The following is a 25,850-nucleotide window of genomic DNA, read 5'->3' on the forward strand; positions in this document are numbered from 1 at the left end:
TCAGACCCAGACAGAAGTGTGCCCCACAGAGGAACACTTGGAATCAAGTTGGGGGAGCATCTGGCTCGAGGGAGGTGGGCAGCCTGCCGGGAGGCCAGGACAGTCACCTCGGGAGGAGCCCCCCACTGAAGCCCGTGACACTCTGCTCAGCTTTAAGCGTTCCAAGGAGGAGAAGGAGCAGAAGGTGCTGGTCTTGGAGGAGGCCCAAGCACTGGCTCAGAAGGAGGCTGGAGAGCTGCGGGCCAGCCTGCGGGAGGCGGAGCGGGCAGGGGCAGACGCCCGCAGGGAGCTCCAGGAGCTACGCAGACAGGTGAGGGGCTGCCCCGGAGCCCATCCTCCAGGGAGATCTGGCCCTGCCTGCGCTTGGCTTCGACACCCCCCAGGCTCCCAGGGCACCTGTGGGGCTGCCGACTGGGAGCTTGAAGACAAGGCCTGGCTGCCTGCGCCTTCAGGACTGTCTGTCGCCAGACCCAGAGCCGCCAGCAGAAGGGCCTTGCTCAAACCCGCGGGGCCCAAACAGCACCAAACTTAATGGCTGAAGACAATCATTTTGACGCTCATGAGCTCTGAGGGCCAGGAGCTCGGCCAGGGCGCCACACAGAGGGGACAGCTCGGCTCTGCTCCATAAGGCGCGCGGAGGAGACTCCACGGCGGGGGCTGGTGCGGACTTTCCCCACGTGTCTCTTCTCAGGCATGCAGGGCTGATGCAGGCAGTCGGGGCCTGGGGTGGGCGGCTCCCGGGGCCCCTAGGGGCCCGGGCTTCCTCCAGCACGGCGGCCCTGGGGCTCAGGGTGAACACATGGGCACGGCCCCATCCGTCGGCCCGGCTCCCCCCGTCACGGGCCGCTCACACCTAGCACTTCGGTCTCACGCCCACCCAGAGCAGGGGCCTAGGCTTCCCCTCGCAGTGAGAAGCCTGCCAGAGTGTTTGTACCCATTTTTGTCAAACTTTTTCAGTTTGACAGTGTCCACAGTGGGGACAGGCACAGGCACCCTGTCACGTGTCACCCTCACTCAACCCGCAGGGGAAGGCTCTAGGACCTTCCTTTCCAGAGCAGGACACTGAGGCACTGAGGGGCTGTGGACCAACCAAGTTTGCTGCAAGTGAGAGCAGAAACTGAGCTCAGAGCCGGACCCTTAACCGCCATTCGCACTCCCTCATCAGCCCCCCCCACCCCTCAGCCCTGCCCAGGAGGCCTCGGCCGGATTCTCGGTCTCCGGGCTCCAGTGTCCTGGCAACAAACAGGAGGCACCAGGAGAGGGCGTGGAGTGGCTGAGGGCATCGGCTCCAAGGGCATGGTCATGGGATGGGCAAGGGACAGCCCCCAGCCCAGAACTGGACTTGGCACACCTACCCCTCCCCACGTACAGTGAGCTGCCTGGGAGGGAAGCCCCTCCCCAGCCCTCCCAGCGCAGAGGCCCAGGCGACCCCGTCAGCACAGCCCCCACACCACCAGGTGAAGACACTGGAGGGGGAGAACCAGAGGAAGAGCCAAGAGGTGATCCAGCTGCAGTTCCGGGGCGCACAGGAAGCACAGCAGCAGCAGCAGAGCCGGCAGCAGGCTCTGGAGCTGCAGAGGCTGGCGGCTGAGGCGGAGGCTGCCAGAGAGGGCGCCCAGAGGGAGGTAGGAACCGAGCACCCCAGGGCTGATGGTCTAACCGGGGCTCCGTGGCCTCAACCGGGGGCCCTGGCTGCCTCCGTCCCCAACCAGCCCGCTTCCTGAGGGACCGTCGTGTCTCCGTCTGTTCCCCCATTCACTCACAAGCATTCAGAGGGTCCCTCACGTGAGTCCATGGAGGGCCATCCTGGGGGCTGGGGGCACAGGCCAGGCTGCGGCTGGGGTCTGCGGCTGGGGATGCTGGGCTGCTGGCTGCAGAGGGGCAGCTGGGCTGGGGAGGGCAGGGAGGGGAACACAGCCCAGGGGAGGATCTGTGGGGTGAAATGAGAAGGGAGGAAGGGTGGCCTGGGACACGGGAGGCTGGAGGACGGCCGTGCGGAGCTTCGCCCCACCCTCAGCCTGCGTGCGCTGGGACTGGGGGGGGGCTTGGGGGCAGGGTGCTGCTTTACCCACGTGGAAGCCCATGTGGGGTGTCAGGCAGCCTGAGGTTCCCCAGCCCTGGACTCAGGGTGACAGACCGCGAGCAGTGACAGACAAGCAGGGAACTGACCAGAGGGTGGGCCCCATGCCGGCCACAGGAGGGGACAGCCTGGGGCCATTGCCCTGTCTTGCCAGGGTCCTGTGGCTGCCAGTTGGGCTCTCTGCTCAGGCCACCCTGTCTCTGCTCCGTGGTCCTGGGGTGTCCCTCCTTCTCTGAGCTCCGGTGTCCCCATGCCAGACATGAGCTGGGAGGCAGGTCCAGTGTCCCCCCAGCTGTGACATGCCGAGGAAGGGGTGAGGCCAAGAGGTCCTCTGTCTGGAGCCCCCACACCCCTCCCCCAGGTCCTGAGGCTGCAGCAGGTGCTGGCGGAGGTGGAGGCGCTAGGCGAGTCCCGGGAGAAGCAGCTGGAGCAGCGCCTCTGCGAGAGCCGGCGGGCAGAGCAGACCCTCCAGGCCGAGCTGCGCAGCGTCACCAGGAAGCTGCAGCAGGCCCGCGGCGTGGCTGGCAGCCTCCGGGCTCGCCTGGACGTGGCCGGCCACCAGGCCCGCAGCCTGGAGCAGGAGCTGGCCCGGGCCGAGGGCGCCAGGAGGGATGCAGAGGGCCAGCTGGGCCGGCTGTGGTCCGCGCTCCGCCTCGGCCTGGGGCTCCGGACACGGAGCCCCTCCGGCTCCCCCGAGCGGCCCGGCTCCCCCACCAAAGGTCAGCGTCCCCGGTGGCTTCAGGCGGGCTCCTGTCCCAACTCTGGGGCACCCCCACCTCTCCCCAGGGCTCAGGACCCCATAGTGAGGGGCCTGGACCCCGTGCCTCTCCCCAAGCTCCCTGTGGACCGGGCATCTGCCTGTTTGTCACCGAGTCCCCACCACATCCCCTCAGTCGTCACTGTCCTCCAGGCTCAGACGGCTCCCAGAGTGCCAGCCCCCCAGCCCAGTCCCGATCGCCCCTTCAATGGCCCTCGCCTGAACCAGGAGACCAGAGCACAGAGGTGGCCGTGGCCTCCGTGCAGGGCGCCCTGAGGGACTTCATGCAGAAGCTGCGGGACGCCCAGCGGGAGCGGGTGAGGGGGGCGGGGAGGACAAGCCTCAAGGGGCCCCGGGAGATGGGGAGGAGCCACTCACTCAGTCTGCTGTCCTGCTGTCTGTCCATCTGGGATCTGCTGGGACCCTGGCAGGACCCCATGGGGCACTGGGCGCCTGTGTCCAGCCCATCCTTCATTTGGTGGGATAAATACCAAATGCCAGTCCCTTGAAACCCGGCCGCCCCGTGGCCCAGGGCCTCGCCCCCTCAGGCCAGACAGCAGCGCCTCTGCCCTGAAGAACCGTCCCAGGGCCGGCAGGTCGCCCACAGAGAGCCCCCAGCGATCCCTCACACGGGGGACCCAGCGCCCATCCTGCTGCCACAGGGCGCCCCGAGAGCAGCCTGTGAGCTGCCCCCCAGACTTGCCACGCGGGAGGGGCTTTGGGGAAAGACAGACGGACAGGCACCCAGCCCTGGTCCGGGGCCCGCCACTACACTCGCTCACCTTCTGGCTCCCGCTGCCCCCAGTGCCAGCCCCCGGGGGCAGGCTCGGGCCCCACTCAGGGTCAGGTTGCCCCGCACGCCCTACTCCCCAACTCTGTGTCTGTACCAGACCTGGACACTGGAGCCCAGCCCACACTCCTGCCCCTCGGTGCCCCCATCAGCACCTGCAGGTCAGCTCAGCTGCCCCACGCGGCCTGGCCTTCCTGCGTCCACAGCCCACCCCTCCCACTGCCCGGCCCCGAGCACCCAGAGCTGCCCCACCCTCCCCCCACCCTCTAGCCCAACACCTTGGCCCTCTGCTCACCCGCTGGCCCCTGACCTTGGTCCTCCTGGCCAGGACGCCTGGCGCTCCCAGGTCGGGAACCTGAGCCGCCGGCTGAGTGAGGCAGAGAGCGAGCGCGCCCGAGCCCAAAGCCGCGCGGAGCAGCTGCAGAAGGCTCTGGCCGAGGCAGAGGAAGGTGACCTCCCTTTCCCCAGCTGCCCTGGGGCCCCCCAGAGTGCAGCTCCTGGCCACACGTGCCGTGCCGTCCTGGGAATCACTCGGGCTTGGGAGGCAGGGCCCCCCGTAGCGCACCCAGAACCTGGTAGCTCGTGGGTCTTTCCCAGCCATGGCCTCCCCGTCACAGGGGAGCACAGTCCAGAGACTCCGAGGCCCCACCTGCGCTGCCCCCACCCCTCCGCCGCCAGCCCCTCCGCCGCCCCTGCCTCCCGCTGCTCCCATCTCCGGGCATCTGCACTGGCTGCGCCTGCCGCCCGGTACCCTCCTCCCCAGACAGCCGCGGGGCCTTCTGCCCCTCAGGCCCTTGCCCCGGTCACCTCCTCAGAGAGGCCCTGGCCCTGCTGGTCACCGCACCTCAGTTCTGGCCCCCTCCCCTCACGATCAGGTCTGCCCAGGAGGAGGCCCAGGGCTGTCACAGTCTGGGGCAGGGATGTCTGGGAGCAAAGCCAGCAGGAGAGAAGGATGAGCCAGGGGGCGCCTGGAGTCAGGCAGAGGGAACTGGACCCCAGACTCCCCAGGGACCTTGAGCTTCCAGGCAGGACGGGAAGAGCAGGGAATTGTCAGAGGGGGCGCCGCTCCCACCCCCACCATCTAGGTGCCGGCCCTTAAGCTCACTGAGCCTCAGTTTTCCAACCAGTGAAACGGGAGGGGGTGGCCCCAGCCCTGCAGCCCTGGGAGCCAGGAGAGCCGCCCCATTTGCCCCACAGGCTGGCACCAGGCAGAGCGCGAGGTGAGCAGCGCACAGGCCACGCAAGCCCTGCAGGGGGAGGCGCTCCGGCGCCTAGAGACCGAGCACCTGGTGAGCATGCGAGCGGCGGGCCAGGAGAAGCAGCGGCTCCAGGTGGGGACGCCCCGCCCCCCGCCCCCCACAGCCCAGCGCGGGGAGGAGGGGGTTTGCTGGGACGTCTTCTGGGGGAGGGGCGGTTTCAGTCCTTGTGGGCAGAGGCCCCTGCTGGGCTGGAGCAGGCGGCCTCCCGGGACGTGGGCCCCCGCACAGCTCATCGCCCCCCCCCCCCCGGCAGAGCTGTCCCTGAGGGCGTCCTAGCTTTTATCTTCCAGGCTGGGGAAACCCAGTCCTGAGCAGCAAGCACGTGGCCCCAGCGGCACAGCCAGCAAGGGGCAGAGTCGGGGCAGACCCCTGCCTCCCCAGGCTGGCGGGGGCAGTGTGACTCTGGCCTCACTTCGGAACTCTCCAAATGTGTGGGGTCACATTTACACTGCTTCAGGGCCCATTTATGCTGACAAACACCGGAGGCAGTTGTACAGGGGCCCTGGGGTAAATGTCCCATGTGCTGGGCTTTGGGATGTGAATGCGGCCACAGGGGCTGAGGGTTTCAAGTCAGGAATCTGGGGTGGTGGCCGGGCCTGGGTGGGTGGGACCTGGCCCAGATCCCCTCACTCTCACGGGGAGCCCCGCACCCACCTACTGGACCCACACGTCGAAGCCCCCTTAGGGGTGCGCTAAGACCCCTGGCAGGATGAGGCCAGGGTGCAGCTGGGTCTGGGCAGCTGGGGCCCCCGGCCACCATTCTCAGGGAGCTCTTTGAGGGCCTCAGAGCGTGAAGAACAGCTGAGGGAGCCCAGGACCCCCAGAGGGATCAGGGAATCAGGAGCCCCAGGCCCCACGCTGGAGAGACGCAGCTGGTGGAGGCAGCAGAGCAGAGAAGTCAGGTAGGATGCGGGGGCAAGTCAGGGCTCCCAGGCCTACAAGTGCCTGGAGCTGCAGGCCAGCCCCCTCCAAGTATCTTGTGAGGAGGGGAGCCCAGAGAAGGACCAGGAGGGGTGGCCTGGAGGGCCCCGAGGAGCCGGGCAGGCAGCAGGGGCCTGAGTCCCCCCGGGCCCGGAGCCTCCAAGGAGGGGCCTCTGACAGGTGAGGGGCGGGAGGCAGAGGGGAGCTTGGGCAGAAAAGATCTGTGAGATGGAAGACCCTGGTGGCTGCTACTGCAGGGGAGAGACGTGGAGTCAGTCACAGGGCCAGGTGCCCAGCTGGGGACTCGCGAGGTGCCCAGGAGATGGGTGGCCTGAGAAACCAGCAGAGGCGGGGCAGGGCTGGCCCCGCTCTCCACGTATGTCCACGTGTATTTGTTCCATGCACACTTGAGAACAGTGTTTTCTGTTTGCAGGTGACACTTTTTGAAATACACCTATTAAATCAGCCTTTACAACTACGTCATTCAAACATTCCACATTGATTCTGTCTCTGAATTCATCAAAGCCAAGAATGTGTATTGAACTTCCTCATGGCCATATTTTTTGGCAAGGTCTCCTTTTGCTTCTCAGGGTCTTTAATTGGTGGATGCCCATGACATGCATCCTCTAACATTTCCCGGACTGGAGGCCTCCACGCCCTGTCACGTGCCGTTGTCTTGACTTCTACTCTCTCTGATGCAGGCAGTGCCCCCCAGGGTCCCCGTCTTGGCCTCCGAGCTTCTGTTCTTTATACTTTCGGCCACCACTTCATCAGCCTGGCTTTGGTTCCAGTCCTACCTTGGGGGGGGGGGGGTCTTTCCCTGTCCCCAAGGAATTTATTCCACTTTCAAGTTTTGTGGTAACTCACACGCTCTGCCTTTCCTCTGTGGCTCACAGGACACTTGCTACTTTTAATGCTTCCCAAAACTTTCTTTCTGTCCTTGGACTCTGGGGTCATCTCCTCACCTCTTTCCTCCAGTGCCTGCATCCTGGCCTCATCCCTGTTCCCCTCTCTTAGTCACCTCTTGGGGGGGGTGGTGGCTAGAACAATTGAAACATTTTTTTCCTAATATTCAGTGCTAAGCGTGAAGAGAATGTGTCGTGTCACAGGTCATCTGTGCTCAGGGACCTCTGATGGCTGGGCCAGGACCCCTTGCTGTGCCACTGGCCTCCCCCAGCTGCCGGGGCCCCGCACCTGTGCCCTGGGGCTTAAGAGATCTTCTCTGCTCTGGGGCGCTCGCTTCCTCCAGACCTGCCCCACCTCCATCTTTCTCCCCTCCAGTGTGCGGCCCCTGAAGACCCGGCCCCTGATTCTAAACCCTGCCGTGTCTGCCCAGCCAGGGGCTTTATTTCCACAGCAGCCCCCATCTGGCACCCTCTTTCCCAGTGGCTGTGCTTCGGGTCACCACAGACTGGTGACTTCCCTCCACTCGTGAGCTCCCAGTCCTCAGGCCTGAAGTCCCTCTGCAGGGCCAGGGTCCCTCTCCCACTCCACACTCTGGGGGCTGGGCCCCAGGCACCATCCTCCATGAGGCTCTGGGGAGAGCCCCCTCACAGGCTCATGCAGAACGTCCCCTGGGCCCATTTCCCAGCTGTCTCTAGAGGCTGCCCTGGCCCTGCACGGGCCTTCTCCGAGGTTGTCACGTAGCAGTGACAGCAGGGCCCTCAGGCGGAATCGCCCTCCCGCCAACGCCTCCCTGCTGCTCCCTGGCAGCCAGGGCCCGGGAACCGGCCAGGCCCATCCACCTGGGCCCCTCCCCTTGGGTTAACTCGGAGCCAGCTGAGCAGAGCCTTCCCCGAGCCATCTCAGGACGACCTCAGGGGTCCAAGGTCACAGGCCGTCTTAGAGCTCTGGCCTCACGGCTGGGGTCAGCTGGATTCTTGGTGAGCGCAGGTGGCTCGGTGAGTCGGGCTCACCTCCCATCTATTCTGTGGGGCCTGACTTTCCTCAGGCTTCAGGCGAGCTGTTTGTCCTCTGACCTCAGTCTCAGACGGTGTCAGGAAACGGGAGGGTGTCAGGCTGTGAGCTGTTCCTTCCGAGAGAAAGCCAGAGGGCCAGCTGAGCTGTGAGCTGCACAGATGCCGCCGTCACAGCGACTTGAGCCGGTCGCTTTTGCCTGGGGTGGGGCGTCTCCACCTGCGGGATCGGGTCTGTCTCCGGTTTGGACAAGTCCTTCCCCCTAAAAGCACCGCTGTGCCGCCCCCCCATCCTGGTCTTTGTCCAGCGACACACGCCCTGCTCCCTGGGCCCCACCTCCTCGCTGACCTTGAACCTCCCCTCCCACGTCCCCCAAGTCGGGGAGAACTTCGGTCCCCGCGACCACGTCGCACTGTCCGCTCGCCCCACCTCCACGTGGCCCCGGGTTGGCCCTGTGTTTGTTCTCCGTCCGTCCGGCTCCCACCTGGTCTCACCATCTTGAACATCAATGACCGTTTTCTGACATGATCCCCGTTTCTTGCCATAACTCTGTTCTCATTTTGATTCGAGACCCTCAGGTCGGATTCCAGGCCTGACTGCTCTGCTGCGCCGCAGTTGAGTGTGACGTATGGGTTCAGGAAGGGGGTCTGGCCTCACTCGAGGCTGGGAGCTCAGCAGACCCCTCAGAGACTTCAAGTATCTCTGTCCAGACATTTCAGGCCCAAATGAAAGGCAGAGGGGAAGGTTCCAAGGAGCGGTGGTGGGAGTGGGCAGAGAGGCCACACCGAGTCCTCACCAGAACTTTCCTGCTCCAGGAATAGGGGGGCGAGGCCCTGACCTCAGGGCACAGCTGCGGTGTCCCCAGGCTCCTCCTCCCTGGCACTTGCCTGCCAAGGGCCTGGGGGCCTTCCTGGAGCCTCACCCACCGTGACCCGCACCCCTCAGGGCCCCCCCTCCACGTCCCACAGCCGCTCCAGCCTTGGGGCCTCCGCACGTGGGCGCAGAGGGCCTTTGGGGTCTTCCTACCCACGTCCATCTTTCTGCTTCGTCAGCTGTTTGGGGAAGTGTGTGTGCCGAAGTCTATCAGAATGACATCAAATTTTTCTGAATCCAGGCAATTATCGATTCTCCTATTTTCGGGCCAGTTGGCTCCCTCTGCTCTCCATCTTACGGGAACCCTCGAGTCCCTGGTCTCCAGCTCTGAGGAAAGTCTCTCCCAATTTTTGTAACCTGCTGGCCACGGTGGTGGGCGCCTGGGAGAGGCTTCAGACACGCCTCAGTCGCCGGAGGCCCAGGGCGCTCTGTACCACAGCAAACCAGGCTGACGTGCTCCCAGCGGCGGGGGGCTGGGGACACAGGGCCCCGCTCCCCGCTGTCGGCCGCCCCCTCACACCCGGGCCCGGCTGCCAAGCTGCCAGCACCCGCCAGAGCCAGGTGGCCGTTTACACAACGTCCTTCACTCTCACAGACTGGATTTTTCCCCCGTTTCACATAAGCCAATGTGTTTGTCAAGAGAAAGTTAATTAAAAACATATTTTTCTAATTAAATGGTAGGCTGTGCTATGCAAACAGTACGATTCTTGTTTGAGAGCAAATCCCTCCGTTTCCAGGGCTACCCTGGGAATTCAGTAGATCAACAATGCAGAACCGAGCCCAAGGGTTAGGACACGCGCTGAACCCAGCGCCCAGGGGGCCTGCAGGCAGCTGGCCCGAGCCGGCGGGAGGCGCGGCGGGGGGCCTGGCACCCACCCAGCACCACCCCCCACCCACTGGGAGAGGCTGCCCGATGTTATCCTCGGGCTGGGGCCGGGCCACAGCCTTGTCGCTCAGAGGGCCCGCGGCGCCCTCTTGGCACCCAGACTCGCCACGTCCACCAGCTCCTCACATGCCTGCACCCTGCCTCTCCCACACCCTCCCCTCTTCTCCAGAGCACTCGCCTCGGGGCCCAGGCCAAGCTTCAGTCCAGGTTCCAGAAGCAAAGCGGAGGCTGGAGGGCAGGGTGGCTCGGCGGCGGCACAGGAGGGCTCCTGAGGGCTCGTTAAGGGCGTCTGCGCCCGTGTGCCAGCCGCAGGTGTCAGATGCTTTGTGTGAAGTGTTTTGTCTGCACAGAATGAACTGGCGAGCTATCCGTCTTTCGGCCACCTGGCATCGTCTGCATAGCCTGAGAGTTAAGCTCTCCCGGGAGGCTGAAGGGAGCTTCCTGCAGACACGCTGCGCCCCCCGGCCCCTTAAATGGTGCGGCTCTCCCCTCTCTGCTCTGGCTGAGGCTTCCATCTCTTCCGGGGTCAGCTCTCGACACGGGGGAGACGTCCATCTCGTGTTTTCAAACACATTGCCGAGGACCGGCTCGCCTGTTTACCAGCTCACTTACGTGAGGAGTTAGTGCTCACACCTGCAGCCAGGCCGGTTTCTGTCTTTCGCGTCGGGGACTTCTGTCGGTTTCTCTTACTCTAACTTGCCAACGGCTCGTCTGTCTTATGGGTCTTTTCGAAGAATCAGCTCCTAGCTCTTGCCCCATTTCTGCCTAGTTAATTCGTTCCCCCTTTCATCCCCGTGAACATCCCCTTTTGGGTTGTAATTCTTCTGATTTCTTAGAGGAAGTGATGCATTTACGTCGGGCTTGCTCTTCCCATAGCAAAAGCATTCAGTGTTGTCACATCTTCCCCAGTTGTGGTTTGGTTTGTGCCCCCAGAGGTTTTTGATGTGAATTCCTTTCCTTTTTTTACCAGCTTTCTAGGAGTGAGTTTTTACTTCTTTAATTCAAAGGTTATTTAAAAGAATAATTAAACGTTTGTGCCTCTTCTTGTGGCTGTGCCTCGTCTTGCTGGAGAGAGGCTGACTCGGGGGCAGCTGGGACCTTCCGATCGACTTCTCCGTGGATCTCTGTGCTCCTGGTTTGTCAGCTGGCTGCTGGCTGCTGGCTTTCCAGGTTTGGTGTCTTCTATTTGTTTGCGGCATGTTTGCAGGGAAACCGGACAAGCTGATTGCAAAGTTTACAGGGAAGAATAGATGCTTGAGATTTTCCAAGGAAATTGTGAAATAGGTTAGTAAAGCTGACTGTAACACTCGGTGGTCAGAGCAGGAGGGGTGGCACGAGGGTGGGCAGAGTGACCAGCAGGGTGGGGCAGGTCTAGAGGTTCCAGTGTCCCTGACCGTCCCCAGACCCCGGGCCCTGTCTGGGCCACAGAGGCCCACTGTGTGAAGAGAGGGGCTCCAACCCTCCTACATCTGAGCACCTCCCAGTGCCAGTTCTGTCCTAGGACGGGCCAGGGGGCTCCGAGGCCCCAGAGGGCAGGACCAGGAGGCGGTGTGCTGCCCCAGCGCTGACCCACCCCGGGAGCCGGGGACCTTGCCAGCCAGTGAGCAAGTCGATCCGTTGTCACCAGTGGGTGAAAAGGTACCAGATCTGAACTCCAAGGGCCCAAGGGATGGGTTGAGGGTCGTGGGAGGCTCTGTTCTGGTGCAACAGGCAGGGTGTTTAGTGAGACTCCCTCTCGTCTGCTCTGCTAGTGGCCTCTAAAGGCCCCCACTTTACAGCAGCCCCCAGACCCACCTGGGTGGGGTCCTTGCAGTCCTCCCATTCTTCTCTTGGGCCTGACGAGAACCCCGTGAGGTCGCCCGTGACACAGGTGGAGAAATCAAGGCTGGGGGCCAGTCTAAGGGCGCCCGCCAACCCCGCGTCCTTTCCCCAAGCCCCAGAGTTGGGGGCTGGGGAGCCCACAGAGCTGCCGGTCAAGCCTGAGCGGAAGGCGGGGTCTGGCTCTCCCGCAGCTGAGCCCTCACAGCGAGCCCGGCTTTGTGAGGCTGGCCTGGCCAGCCCACACCTCCTGCAGCGTCAGGGCGCAGAAGCAAAGCAACACAGAAATGAGGATAACTCGGGGTCCAAAGGGGGGTGTCCATGGAGGGTGCCCCGTTCAATGATAACGGTTCATTTGAATTCCATAAAAGCTGAGTCATTACAAGAGGAGCATAATGCTTCCCATGAGTGGTTTGGGGCCTCTGTGAAACACCATGACATATTTAAGCCATATTTGAAGGAAACCTCTGCTTTTCTACTGGAAAATGTGTACAAACAGAAAATTGTAATTTTCAAAGAAGGGTGGAACCTCCCAATTTTAGGTACAAGCATCGCCCTCCTTCCTTTCCTTTTCTAAAGTGCGCAAGTGTCAGACCAAAACCAGCAAGTCCGGGGTCACCCATCTGCCTCACCGGCACCAGCCTCGGCTAGCACGTGGCCGGCCGCCCCACCCCTCCTGGGGTCAGCCCTCCTCCCGCATTTCCTGAAACTGAGCGCAAGAGTGGAGGCAAAGGCCCCTTAGACACACAGACCCCGGGACACAGCTTGGTCCCCGTGAATGACTCAAGTTTGGTGGCAGAGAGGGGGGCCCTGTGACTTGAGGGCTGGCACCTATGTGGGCCATCGGGGGTCCCGTGCCTTCCAGCTTCCCCTCTCTGGCTCTAAGCCCAGGCTCCCTCTTCCTAAACAAGCACCCTCCTGCCCCCAACAACCCATACCCCACTCCCCTCTCTGCTGGCCCCTCTCCCCTCCTCTAGCCTGGTTTCTGGAAGGGCTGCCCACCTCCCACAGCTTCAGCCCCTCCACCCCCCACCACACACAAAGAAATCACAGGAAACTCTGGTCCCATCCAAAGGGCCCTTTTGGGGTCTGCGTCTACCCAACCCCCTGGAACGCTCCGCATGGGGAACTGACCTCTCCCTCCCTCAGGAAACCCTCCTGTCCCTCCCATCTCTGCCAGCTCTGGGTCCTCCCTGGGCTGTCATCTCCTCTTCCCTCTGCTCTAACGTCCACTTGGCCTCGAACCCCTCCTCCCCCCATCACCAGAGCAGCCCCCGTCCCCTGGCCACCAGTGCCTGGGCCTCCACAGCCACTTGGCCCTGCCACACCGAGTCCAGTGACCCCTGGGAGGCCCCTCAAGCGTGCTCCCCCACCTGCCCTCCCATCTCAGTAAATGGGTCCTGGGCCACCCGCAGTCCAAGCCAGGGGGACCCTCAGACGCAGCCACCTCCTGCTCTCCTCCAAACTCCTCGCCTCAGCCCCTGCAGCCCAAGCCGCCACAGGCTCCGTGTGCACAACTGCGGGGCCCCGACGGGTCCCCCTGGCCCCCTCCTCCACCCTCCCACCTGCCCCCCGCAGCAGGGGCCAACGTGGCTCCCCACTTTTCAGAGTCCCTCGTATCCAAAGGCCCTGACCCCCTCCTCCCATGAGACACACGAGAAGATTCAAATCTGGAGGCTCGTGGGCTTTCGAAGCCAGGCTGCAACATGGACGGGCCGTGTCCCCGATAATTCCCCAGGCCCCGCCACGCCGGCTCCAGCCTGGGGACACGGCAGGTGCTGTCCCCTCTTGGGGGCTCAGAGCGGAGGGTGATGGGGAGGTGGGGTTGCGGGGCAGCAGTGGGGGAAGGCCCACTGGCGGCCAGTGTCAGTGTGAGGCCCCGGCACTCAGGCTGCGAGAGGGGAGGCCCAAGTCAGAGGAGCACACGGTGGGCCCAGAGGGAAAGGCTGGAAGTGGACGGCACGGGGGAGAGGGGGCCGAGCCCAGCAGCTCTGCAAGCAGTGGGGGGGGCCGTGGTGGTCTCTGTCCCAAGGGCCCGAAGCAGGGGAGGGACGGTGGAGGTTTCTTCCCAGGCCAGTCTGGCCAGAACAGAGGACCTGCCCGCTGAGCCTTTGCCCAGTCTGGGCCAATATGGCCTGCGTTCTAGGACCCCCCTGCCAGGTTACATCAGCAGCTGCGCGGTCAGTGCGTGCTGTGCTGGACCCGTTCTTGCTTCTTTACATCTCAGCCATCTGCGCATGGTCTGGGCAGGTGCCTGGTGCCACAACTCCCCTGAGCTCACGCCTAGCCTGTGTTTCCAGGAGGGCCTTGTCTCCCTTCCCCAGGAACAACTGGACACATTGCACCGGGGCCTGGATGAGAGCAGGATGAGGCCTGGCCCAGAGTGGGGGCTGCTGGAGGGGCAGGTCGCCTGCCCAGCACATGTGCGGGAGGGCGAGGCAAGCAGCCCAGAGGGCAGGTCCCAGCGTTCACTTTAGGAATGGGTCCCTCGGTGTGGGGGAGGTGTTCAGACCTGGAGCGACCCAGACACTGAGGTGGGAGTGGACCGATCTGAAACAGGTCGAGTGGAGGTATTTGGGTTGAAATCAGGTGGGGTTCTCCAGAGCTTCTTCCTGGGACCCAGGTTGACCGATGGGGAAACTGAAGCCTGGAGAAAGGACATGCTGTCCTTGAAAACAGGCAGAATGTCACCCCACCCCCGTTATGGCTCTGCGGGCCCACCTCATAGGCCCACTGTGTGCAGGGCCTCCCAGGTCACATCGCCCGAGAGGTGACGCCCTGTTCCCGGGTGCTGCCTCTGCCCTGCAGGACCAGGGAGGGGGCACATGGCACGGCCCACCCGGCTGACCCCAGGCGGAGTGGGTAGCTAGGTGTGGGCCCAGGTTCTGATGCCCTCACAACCACCCCAGGGGTAGGCAGGGCAGGGACTCCAGAAGAGGGAAGACTGACGTTCAAGAGGTGGACAGCTTTTGCTGGGCTGGCAACCAGGCACCCAAGGCACCTGACCCTTAAGGCTCAGTGTCCCCACCTACTAAGTGGGGGAGGCAGGCGCTAAGGACCCCAGTCCTGGACCCCAGCGCAGGGCAGCCCTCCCAGGGCCTCTCTGGAGCAAGGATGCGGGTCCTGCTGCCCCAGCGGCCTGACAGGTCACGGCTGAGAGCCTCTGTGTGCACCTGGGCCACATCTGGGCAGAGGGTCTCACTGCCCGTCCCCTGGTGCCGGGATCCGGAGCTGTGTACGGCACAGACAGAGGAGGGGCGTGGGGACACGGACCTGCTGGCTCCGCACAGGCGTCCAGGTACAGCTGCTGCCCCTCCCACCACAGCGCGGACCCCGGGCAGAGGTGAGGGAGGGCCATGCCAGCCTGCGCTCAGCTGTAAAGGGAGCCAGGCCGAGAAGGGAGGGCGTTGGTCACTCCTGGCAGGTCCAGGCAGCGGGGTCCGGCCAAGGCCCTTGGGGGGAGGTGGGGGGCATGTGTCACACGGCACAGCCCCATGGACTTTGCAGGGGCCACCTCAGGCCTGGTGGATCCCTGAGCTTGTTACCATGTCACCTGCTCGCCAGGCCCTGCACAGGCTGGCTCTGTGCTGGGGCGGGGCTTGTCTGGGCGGTGTGGCCCAAGGGCAGAGGGGCCGGGGCACCACAGGGGCTGGTCAGTCGTGGCCGCTGGGATGAGGACAGGGCCCAGGGCTCTCAACTCTGAAGGACAAAGATGCCAGTGGGGCGTGTGGACACCAACCAGGAGTGAAAAGGACTGGGTCAGGGCTGGAGAAAAGGCAGAGGCTGTCGGCCACGGCAGGGGCAGGAAAGAGGGTGTTGTGTTGTGTCAGGATCAACCCGGAGGGGTGGGAGCCCCACAGGGGTGGTGGCTGACAAGGAGGGCAGGTTCCAGAGCAGACTGACCATAACTCCTGAAGGAGGGCAGCGAGGCCCGCTGGGTGAGGGGCTGCCGGGCCTGGAGCCTCCCAGAGAGCGTCTGCCATGGTCATGTGTCCCCAAGCACACAGGGACATCTGTCCCTGGCAGGCCCCGGCCACCAGGCACACGCCGTCCAGCTGGGGTGGACTCGGGGATGGGAGGGTTCTCCAGAAGGACAGGCCCAGTGCTGAGCTGGGGAAGTCGGGGTCTCCCGTGGCCGCTGGGGGTGGGAGGTCCGGGGGCTGGGGCGCTGAGCATCAGCCCGGCCAGCAGAGCCAGCCGTGGCCCCTGGAGCCGGGGGGCGGGGCAGGAACAGCTAATGAGTTCCAGGAGGTCAGCTGTGAGGGGCCTGAAAACCCATAAACCCTTTATTGGTGTCTCAGGAGGGGAAACCCGGATGCGGCCGTTTATTTACTTTGGATTCCACTTTTCCCTTCTCTTTCTAACATGCACGTCCAAGAGTGTAGCTGGACTTTTAAAGGAGCAGGACTTCCTTTTTCAGCGGCGGGAGACTCTTCGTTTCCCTCAGCCCTGGAAAAGGAAGAGATCCTTCTTTTTGCAATGCTCTGCCCACCGGCCCCAGACCTGCGCCCTCCAGCCTGACCCGCTGCGTCCCAGGGCCCCTGAGAGACCAGGCCTGACCCAGCCCAGGGCGGGGGTGGGAGCAGGTTGAGAGGGCACTGAAGTGAGGACCAACCTGGGCCTCCAGCGGCTGGGCTGGCCCTCTGCCTGAGACCACTGCCCCAACCCTACACAGAGACAGGGAGTGCCCGGGGCCTCTGGCTGGCTGCAGGTGCAGCGGAGACAGGAGGCGGTGGGTGGGGGCTCCGTGAGGCTGGGAAGAAGGCTGGAAGGGCAGGGGGGTAGACCCAGGACACCCCCAAGAGAAGCAGATGGTCCAAAGCAGGATGGCGGCTTGACGGGTGGTCCTCCCTCAGCCCTCGCACCAGCTGCACATGCTGGACGGCCCCAGGGTACTGGGTGTTTTGGCCCAGGGGGTGCCCTGCCCCGACCCAGCCAGCAATCAGGAGATCAGAACCCTTCCCGGGGTCACCCCACGTGCTCCCCAGAGGGAAGCTGGCCCGACCCCACACCCCCGCCAGGGGGCGACCACAGGCTCTGCTCTTGTAGACAGAGCTGAGGAGGGACAGGGACCAAATGAGGGCAGGGCCGAGAAGAAGGGGCCGGCCCAGCCCCTGAGCCCCTGAGCCCCTGCAGCGGGAAGTGGACAGGCCCTGAGGCAGAGCCACCAGCTGCGGGTCAGCTGGGCCGGCAGAGCTTCACGCCCCCGTCTGGGAATTGGCCCAGGAGCCAGGGTGTCCAGGTGGGTGTGGGTCCCAGAAGGTGGGTCAGAGTGCCTCTGTCTCATGCGTGTGTGCAAACACACACACACACACACACACACACACACGTGCATGCGCAGATGAGAAGGGCAGGTGGGGACACTCCCACACAGCACAGGTGCCCCAGACAACCAAAGGGTCCACGGGGCGACACTCAGGTCCCCAGGAGAGCTGAAACCAGGGCCCAGGGCTCCACAGGCCCACGGGAGTGGGGGACAGTCCGGGACCTGTGAGCCAGCGCATGGACCAGAGGAGGGAGGAGCGTGGGAAACACAGGGTCTGGCAGGCCTGCAGGCAGGTCCAGTGGCTGCTCCCGCCGGTTTCAGGGCCCTCCCCTTCCACCACTGCACAGACCCTCTGCCTCCAGACCAGGAACTGGCAGGTGGGGAGGGGGTGAGAATCGGCCCGTGATGCCTGTGGGACCCCCCAGTCCAGCCAAGGGGAACTAGGACTAGGACACGTGAAAATGGGTGTGGGCTCCCCCTGGAGGCCGGTGGGTGGGGCTCCAGCCCAGACACGGCCCCGGCGGCTGGATGTGTGTCCTGAACCCCAGGCACGCCTGCCCGTCCTGGCCAGGGCCTGTGCCCCAGCAGAGGGCAGTGGGGCCAACTGAGGGCTGGACAAAGGAATAGTGGCCCCAAGGGGAGCGTCGGACACCGCGGCCCCAGGGCTCTGAGCAGCCCCGGGTGGGCGGGCAGCAGTGAGGTGCCTGCGGTCTCACCCTAGGTCCAGATCGCGGGGCTGGAGCAGGCCCACGCCCAGCGGCTCCGGGAGCTGGTTGCCCAGCACCAGCGAGACCTGGCCACGGAGGCCACCCAGGGCCTGGCGTCCCAAAAGAGGAGGACCCACCAGCAGCAGGTGAAGGTGCTGGAGGAGCAGGTGGGTGGGGGCCTGGCGCCCGGGGGTGAGGGCAGCAAAGGGCGGCAGGGAGGGCCCTGCAGGGCACCCCCCTGGCCTCAGCCTGAGGTCCCCCAGCAGCGCCACTGCCCAGTGGGCTCCAGACCACCTCCAAGAGCCCCCACACTTCCCTCCTGTCACTTGCACACCTCACTGAGGGGCAGAGGGGATTCTGGAGCAGGTCACCACCCTCTCTGTGCCCCCATTGCCCCCCATAAAGAGGGGTGAGGACAGTCCCTCGGCCAGGGGTCGCGGGGTGTGGAGGTCCAGAGAGGGCCTGGTGCGCAGCAGTCGGAGTGGCGGCGGCCCCCGCAGAGTCAGGGAGAGGGAGCACCCAGGGGGACGGGGTGGCCACAAAGCAGGACCAAGACCTGCGCGTGCACCCACACGGCCCACACGCACGTGCACACAGACACGCGGACACGCGGACATGCAGACACCAGACACGCCGGCTGGGCTGCTCCTCCCGCTTTGGGCTGTCAGACACCTGGGAGCCACTCGCCCAGACAAAACCCTCATTTTATAGGTGAGAGACTTCAGGCCCAGAGACACAAAGTGATTGCCCAGTGTCATCCCCAAGTTAGTGTCCCCCACCCTTCAAGCCACGTTTTCTACATTTATGAGCTAAGGAGCGTTAATCCCTTATCACTGTGCACGCGTTCACAGCCTGAGTGGAGGTGGTCCGCCCACCAGGGGTGCGGGTGACCCCAGGTGGTGCTCATGCTGAGGTGGGAGCTGTGGACTGTGGCCTCCCGGCCCTCCCTGTCACAGAGCGCTTGGCCACCAGGCCTGCCCACCCCTCTGAGTGCCTGCCCGTCCCCAGGTGGCCAGCCTGAAGGAGCAGCTGGACCAGGAAGTGAAGCGGCGGCGACAAGCTCGCCTCGGCCAGGCCTTCCAGGCCAAGAAGTGAGCCCTGCAACCAGTGCCCAGGCCACCCGGCCGCCGCAGGCCTGACCCCCGGGCGGCAGGACCCCTGCTGGGAAAGCTCAGGCCTCGTGCTGCTTGGGGCCACGCTTGAGAGGGGCACCGGGGCCCACCGCTCGGAGCTCACCGGTCACCCCGGGGGTCGGCAGGCACCCTCTGCTCCACTGACCACAGGGCGCTCCCCCAGCCCTTGGGTCCTCGGCCTCTGGCTGGTGCTGGACCAAGCCTCAGACACTGCTCTCCGACACAGCCCCCACCCCAGCAGCAGAGACCCTCTGGGCCTGGTGCTGCTTCAGATGTGCTGACCTGGCCAGACTCTGGTGGCCAGGCCCCATCAGGCCGGCCTCCGCAGCCACAGGCCACATTCCGTGCCCTCAGCTCCGTAAACATGGGGAAACACGTGGAAAACATTTCCACCAACTGAAGCCAAAAACATAATGCCCTGCAAGGCCCGGCCGCCGCAGCCCCTCCAGAGGCAGCAGGACCTTCCGTGTCGGGGACTGCAGGTCCGTCACAGCGGCAGGTGGCTGCAGACGACTCAGAACCAAGTCCCCGAGACTCACCGGCCGTGAGGGACGTCGGGGTGTCAAAGCTAGTTGTCAGAGAACCACCCACTTTCCCAGCCCATAAACTCTGGGAAAATTCCTGCGGGAATCCAGCCCTGGTTGCTGTGGAGACGGAGACAGCCATCCTGGGCCCACAGCCTGGGTCACCTGTCAGCTTCTCTCTCTGCTCCCCCATCACTGCTGGTCAGAGTGACTTCTCTGTTCTCCATGTGGCCTCTTTTGTTCTGTAAGTGGTGTGTTTACAACATCTGTGGGGCACCAGCCAGCCCAGCAAATGCCTGGTGCACAGGTGCTGGTCCCCCCCAGCTGCCCCCTCCCTCCAGGAGCCCCCATGACACCCTCGAGGACTCGTGGAGCGACCTCCCCTCAACAATCATGCTGAGCTGTGGCCCAGACAGACCATCTATGTGTCTGTTTCAAGGCTGACCCAGCACCGGCAATAGGCTACCCTGCCAGAACTTCCTTGGCAATGGAGTGGCTGCACAATGTAAACTGCACAAGAGCAGCGGCCAGAGAGGGGTGGGCAAGCAGGCGTCGCTCTGCCTGCCAGCCCTGCCCGATCGCCGGTGGCTGTGTTGAGAAGGATTCGCAAGTTCAGCCCAGGCTCAGAGGGGAAGAGCTTGGTGATTCGTGAGCAATAGCTGCTCCAGGCAGAGGAGGCGTTCGTGGTGGTGCAGGCACCTTGCTGCTCACCCTCTTGCAGTGGCCAGTTAGAGCAGCGGACAGCAGGCAGTCTCACCCCGCCGCTGGAGGGCGTTGTACCAATGGGGAAGGGCATTTGTACCAATGGGGAAGGGCAGGGCCACATGGCACTCAGGGCCTGGCATGTAGCGGACGGGTCCCTTCCCTTCCTCCCCAAGCCGGCAGGCAGCTTCCTTGTGGGGGACCCCCCACCGCCACCGCCACCCCCATCCTCAGCAGGATCTGAGGGATGGTGGGGGAGAACCAGAAGCTGGAGACTGGAGTCTCTCTGCATCCCTGTGGCGCCCACTGGGCTCTCGGGTGTCACACCTTTGGAACTGAAGTCCTCAGCACAGAGGAGGTGCTTAATAAAAGCACAGGGATAAAAGAGAAGCATGTCTCAGACGTGAGCAGGGTCGGAACGGTTTCTCAGCACTGAAATGAGGGCCACCCACAACGCGACCAGCGATCTGACTGGAGGTGTCAGGGCCCTCCTTGCCCAGACACTAATTGCCTGTGAGCCCTCCAAAATTTTTCTATTTCAACAAAAATTCAATCAATGTAAGAAATAATACTTTTACTTATTCCACATAAAGTCATACACTTAGGAAAATGGATTTTTCTAATGGAAATAAATTGGTGTTTTCTTAAGCATTTCCAATGGTGAGCATGTGGCTTCTGTGTGAGATTCTGCTGGGGGCCCCCTTCCCACACGTGGACAGCTGTGCACCCTGAACCAGCCCCACCATCCCTGCCTCAGCGGACCAGCTGCTCCAAGGCCCCTTCCAGCCCTACAGTGCAGTGACCACCTGGGGTGGACCTCCCTGGGAGCTAGACCCTACCTGCCCCTCCAGGCCCTGTGACCTCCTGGACCCATTCCCAGAGCAGGTAAGGGCTTCCCTGGGGCAGAGGCTTCTGGGTCCACCTACATGGGAGGACCAGCTGCTCTGAGGAGAAAGAGAGAAAGCTGAAGGAGCATGCAGCCAGCCAGCCCCTGCCACTAGCAGCCCAGCCCTCCAGGGACCAGCTGGACGCTCCCCACCTTGGCCTGCATGGAGTCCTGGGGTGTCCCGAGGTCAGCTCCGGGGCTCCCCCTCTAAACTACACACACACTCCGGCCCTGAATTAAAATATCCCAGGCCTGTTGGGGAGGCTCAGCTTCCCAGCCGCAGAACGGGCCTGCTTGATAAAGTGATTTTGGTTTTGATAAATGTGGACTTTCTGTGGCAAAGACAAAGGCACCCTTGAGTCCAGAGGGGAACCTGAAACAGTACATTGCTGAAAAATATTTCCTGATAATATTTTTAGCACCTGGAAAAAAATGTTTTTTCTCTTTTTTGCCTGCAGAGTTGGGTGTGTGTGTGTGTGTGTGTGTGTGTGTGTGTGTGTGTGTGGAAATGTAATGCCCAGCATGGTGGAGCCTTGTGTTAACCCCCGGTCTCCCAAATGGGACTGTAAGTGGACCAGGGTGATGGCCGTGGAGCGTCAGCTGGCCTCTGCCCGGGAAAGCATGGCCTCTCTGGGGGTCACCACCCAGGCCCTGCCTGTGGCTGGCCACCATGAGCACCTGCTCTCTAGGGTGAGGCCCGGCCTGAGGATCTCACAAAGTCACCCAGGGGTTTGGTGCTGGGCCCCCTGCCCTCCCACCTGAGGAAACAGATGAGGGGCAGGACTTCCCCTGGGCCCCAAGCCCATGGCACAGACGGCAGGGGGCTGCCAGGTTCTCACAGTAAGAAGACGCATTGAAAATCACTTCCTCCTGGAAGTGATAACCAGGAGGTTATCACTTCCTCCGCGATAACCAGCCTCCTGGCAGCTCTGCCCTTGGGCTGCCCTGTGCATCCTGACCCCACTTGGCTCTGCCCGTGAGGCTCCAGAGGGACACTCCCTGTCCAAGGAAGACGAGGTGGCCACACCCCTCCTCCAGCCATGGCCATGACCTCTGCGATGCACCTCGCTCAGGCTTCCTCCACCTCCCCTCTCAGCAGCTGAGCCAGCAGGGTACCAGGCATTGCAAATTTGAGTGTGTGTGTGTGAGTGTGTGTGCGTGTGGCTGCACTGTCTCCATGGGTGCACGTATGGGGGAGCGTGTGAGAGAGGTGTGTCTGCACGTGGGAGGTGCGCTGGGGTATGTGAGAACCAGCCCTTCCTCCCGGGTCCCCGCTGGGAGCCTGTGAAATTGGGGCTCTGCTCCCAGCGCAGCCCCTACAATTGGATGTCATGTCCGACTTCTTCTCTCCCAAGGTGGGAGGGCTTGCCTCTTCTCGTCCTTCGTTTCTTGGAACCAAGGTTATCCTGCTGGCCTGTGGATCTCCAAGCCAGGAGCCTGGCCCAGGGCGGCCCTCCCACTGCTGAGCAGAGGGGGATTAGGGCAGAATTCGAGGGGCGGTCACTCTCAGTAGGGTGCCACGCCAGGGTCAGCCCCGGCAGTGGGAGCCTCCTGAAATTCTGCACCTGGCCCTGGTACCACCCTGAAGGTCGGGACCGTCATGGGAGCAGGACAAGCACAGGATCTGACAAAGCCATAACTCCCAGTCATGCACTCACACGCGGAGGACCCTCCACGATTTCTTGCAAATCACAATTTATGTTCCTTGCTCTGACTGCAAAATGGCGCATGCTCATTGAAGACATTTCAGAAAATACAGAAAAACGCAAAGCCAAGTGTAAAACCACCCGGAACCTGAGTGGCAGCTCTTTTCCCCCTTCCTGCTCATCTTGGAGGGCCCACCCTTGTCTCCAGGGCCCCAGGCTCAGCTAGTAGCCACGCAGCCCCCCACACCAGCATTTTGAGAGCCAGGCGCTGGGAGAGGGACTGGGGCCCTAGGGGTCAGGCCCTGCCCTGCACCAGGAGACCCTGAGGTGGGCTGGAGGCCAGCGGCCTTGGAGGGACAAGCACGCAAAGAGTGACCCTAAGATCAGCGGTCCCGGAGGCAAGAGAAAGGCTGGAGACACAGAACCTGAACTGTAGGCACTCGAGGTCCTGCCCTCCCACCAGGCTGCCCCTTGCCTGCCCCGAGCCTCCCAGACAGAGGGCTGCTGTGCCCAGGACTCACCGAGGCTCTCTTGCTGTGAGGTTTCCTTGGGTCCCTGATCCCATCTCCCTGATGTGGCCATGCAGGCGGAAAACATTTTGTTTAATGCCCTAAAGCCACCCAGGCCCGGGGGTCCCCTTCACGTGAAACCAGATGGCAAGCCTCAGGGCTGGTGGGGAGGTGAGGAGACAGAACCAGGCTGGCTTCTGGCCACTTCCAGAAGGGTTCACCCAGGCACCACTCAGTCAGGGTGGCCCTCACTGACTTCACTCTGGCAGGAGAGTGACAGGGTCCGCTGGCCAGGCAGGGGCCTGAACGGGCACCCAGGAAGCCTGCCCCCTGGGCCCAACACCTCAGGGCTCAGGGTCGGCCCCAGAACAGCTCTGTGGGCAAGGCGCCTCCTCTGGGCCAGCCCCACGCTGGCAGCTGGGGACCCGCGAGGGAGGAGGAGGACGCCCCGCCGCAGGGAGCGCCCGCGAAGCCCTCACCTCGCCACTGCCCAGGCCAGCGCACCCCGGGCGGGCACGGGCGCGGGGCGGGGGCCCGGGGACCCGGGGGCTGGGCCTCCCGCCAGGCCTGGCGCTTTAAGAGCCGCCTTATTTGCATGGCCCGCCCCGGCCCCGCCCCGGCCCGAGGGTCCGCCCGGCTGGGTATTTAAATCGCGGCCCCAGGGGCGGGCCCGGTCCCGAACGCGGTCCCGCCCGGCGCCTTCCTCCGCCAGAGGCGACCTGAGCGCCTCCCGGCCGAGCGGGCGCGGGTCGCGGGGAGCCCACCAGCGGCGCGCCCGCGTTTCCCCGCACACCCGCCCGGCCCTGCCGGCCGCTCCCGACCGCGGCCTCGCCCCAGCCCCGCGGGGGCCGCGCAGAGCCGCTCCATCCCGCTGCATCCTGCCGCGTCGCCTCTCCGTCCCGCTGTGTTCCCGCTCCGTCCCTGTCCGTCCCCGCTGTGTTTCCGCCGCGTCCCCCTCCGCCCCGCTGTGTCCCAGCTGCGTCCCTGCTCCGTCCCCGCTCTGTCCCCTCCCGCCGACCCCCGGAGATGCGGCCCGGCGCCACCTGGGCGCTGCTCTTGGCCGCGGCCCTCGGACTCGGGGTGCGCGGCGTGCGCGGCGCGGTGGCCCTCGCCGACTTCTACCCGTTCGGCGCGGAGCGCGGCGACGCCGTCACCCCCAAGCAGGACGACGGCGGCTCGGGGCTGCGGCCGCTCTCCGTGCCCTTCCCGTTCTTCGGCTCCGAGCACTCCGGACTCTACGTGAGTAACCCGAGCCCGCGGGGGGCGCCAGGGAGGGCGCTGCGCCCCGGCCGCTGCCCGCCGGCCCCGACTCCGGCCGCCGCCAGCAACTTGGCACCGCGGCGGCCAGAGGTGGAATGAGGACAGGCTTCCTCCCTCCGGCGGCCAAGGCCGGACAGCGGCCCGCGGAGAGGCGGGCGGGGGTGGGGGTGCGAGCTGCAGCCCGGCCACCTTGGCGAGTCCAGCGCCGCGCCCGTCCGGGTCCCTCGCCTCTGCCCGGCCGCCTGGAGCTTGGGCAGCGCGCAGTGATCATGTTCAGCCCCCCTCCCCCCGAACTGGTCCCCTGCTCAGTGAGGGAAGACTCTCCTGGTTCCCTCACCAACAGCAGTGTGACACCCGGCAAGTGCTACCTGGGTCCTCAGTTTCCCAGTGAGACACCTGGCCCTTTCAGGCCCTCACTCGGCCTGCCGAGGTCTCAGCCCCTCCCAGGGCCACGTGGTCCCCGCCCCCAGCTGACACCTTGAGGCCCCCTGCCAAGAGGCTGGGGACCTGCCCAGACATTCAGGGAGGGGCCTGCTTCTTTGTAGACCCCCTAGGTGGCAACTGGGGGTGGTGTGGGGGACTCTGCAGGCCTGTCCTCTCTGAGCCCCCTTTCCCTCTCCCTCTCCTCTGGAGTCTGGGGCTGGCCACTCAGGCCCAGACCCTTCAAGCAGGACTCCCAGTGGGAGCTCTGGGGCCAGGAACTCAGGAGGGCAGGAACAGCTCAGGCTGCAGGGTGACATCTCAGTGCCAGTTCTGTCTCCCCCGTCCTGGGGTGGGGCCCTGGGCCGCTGAGGGGATGAAATGTTGCGCCTCGTCAGTGCATTGGGCATTTACTGTGGGTGGGCTGCTGTGCGCTGGCACCTGCTGTCCCCTAAATCTCTGCTGGAACAGTGCTGGGCCAGGCTGATGTGTGGCTCCCTCCACGCCGTCGCCTCCGCCTCAGCCCCTTACAGTGCCACCACTACCACCTCTACCTTCTGCTTCACCATCTCTGCCATCACCCCGACCATCAGCCTCACCATTGGCACCACCGCCTCCACCATCTGCCCTGCCATCAACCCGTCAGCACCACCACCACACCACCAGCTCCCCCACCTGCCGTGCCACCTGCTCCGTCAGCACCGCTGCCTTCCACCCGCCACAGCCAACATCATTGCTCCCTCTACCACTGTGACCGGGGGCAGCCGTTCTCTCTGTAGGTGCCCCACCCTCTGGGCCAGGACCGGCGGACAATATGGGGTGGGGGGGGCGGAGCTCAGCTGTGCTCAGGGCCTGCGGGAGCCAGAGACGGCCGTACATCTTAGAAGTGGGAAACGAACATTGGCACCACCTTAACAGAGCAACTCTGTCTAAATGTTCCTCAGGCATCTGGGCCGTGCGCAACTGTCTCACCAAAGTCATAGGTGAAAATACTAGAAAACAGTTGGCCCTCTTAGCAGCCTCGCCACAAACACCTGCCCTTGCCAAACACCTAGGAGACGTGGCCCTGCAGGGGAAAGACCCACAAAGCGAACGGGCGCTGCGGATGCTGGCAACACGTTCACAAGACCTTTTCCTTGAAACAGAGATGTTATCTGGCAAACACTCGCCCACAGGGACACAGTCAGCCCACTTCACCTTCTCTTTACTCCGTAGGGAAGACAACGGAAGTCTTGAGGTGGAGGATGCCCAGGACTACTCTGAGGGTTCTGTGGTCAAGGAGGGAGCAGGCAGGAGGGTTAGAATTGAAGCCAAACACAGAAGAGAAGGCATTTATTCCAAAGCAAGTGGGTCAGACCAGGTGCCTCCCAGCCTACCCAGCGGAGAGGACACTTCCCTGCACACCCCTGGCTCCAACCCTGGCAGCCAGCCCTGAGCCCAGGTGCCTGCATCTGGCCAAGTGAGGACCCTCCAGGGCTGGACACCCCCTCAGCCCC

At 63.9% G+C, this 25,850-nt stretch overlaps 2 protein-coding genes across 12 annotated transcripts in view; both read left to right on the plus strand.

Moving 5' to 3' along the window:
* CROCC2 (ciliary rootlet coiled-coil, rootletin family member 2) overlaps positions 1-18,945 on the plus strand; it is a 63,620-nt gene extending 44,675 nt beyond the window's left edge. Inside the window, exons 23-31 of the mRNA XM_032479184.1 lie at positions 151-310; positions 1,458-1,625; positions 2,442-2,799; positions 2,991-3,154; positions 3,956-4,076; positions 4,825-5,161; positions 10,968-11,121; positions 17,289-17,441; positions 18,283-18,945. Of these exons, the coding sequence (XP_032335075.1) occupies positions 151-310; positions 1,458-1,625; positions 2,442-2,799; positions 2,991-3,154; positions 3,956-4,076; positions 4,825-5,161; positions 10,968-11,121; positions 17,289-17,441; positions 18,283-18,369 (1,702 nt within the window). The 3' untranslated portion in view covers positions 18,370-18,945. The remainder of the gene's footprint in view (positions 1-150; positions 311-1,457; positions 1,626-2,441; positions 2,800-2,990; positions 3,155-3,955; positions 4,077-4,824; positions 5,162-10,967; positions 11,122-17,288; positions 17,442-18,282) is intronic.
* A 4,386-nt stretch (positions 18,946-23,331) lies between these two features.
* Positions 23,332-25,850, plus strand: part of SNED1 (sushi, nidogen and EGF like domains 1) — a 76,588-nt gene continuing 74,069 nt past the window's right edge. For 6 of the 11 annotated variants that reach the window (XM_032480712.1, XM_032480711.1, XM_032480714.1 and 3 more), the window contains exon 1: positions 23,352-23,913. In XM_032480712.1, the coding sequence (XP_032336603.1) occupies positions 23,701-23,913 (213 nt within the window). In that variant the 5' untranslated portion in view covers positions 23,352-23,700. Of the gene's footprint in view, positions 23,914-25,850 lie in introns of all 11 variants that reach the window. The other 5 variants (XM_032480722.1, XM_032480723.1, XM_032480716.1 and 2 more) reach the window with 3 other exon arrangements.

This window comes from Camelus ferus, chromosome 5 (genome assembly GCF_009834535.1).
Source record: "Camelus ferus isolate YT-003-E chromosome 5, BCGSAC_Cfer_1.0, whole genome shotgun sequence".
Taxonomy (NCBI): Eukaryota; Metazoa; Chordata; class Mammalia; order Artiodactyla; family Camelidae; genus Camelus; species Camelus ferus.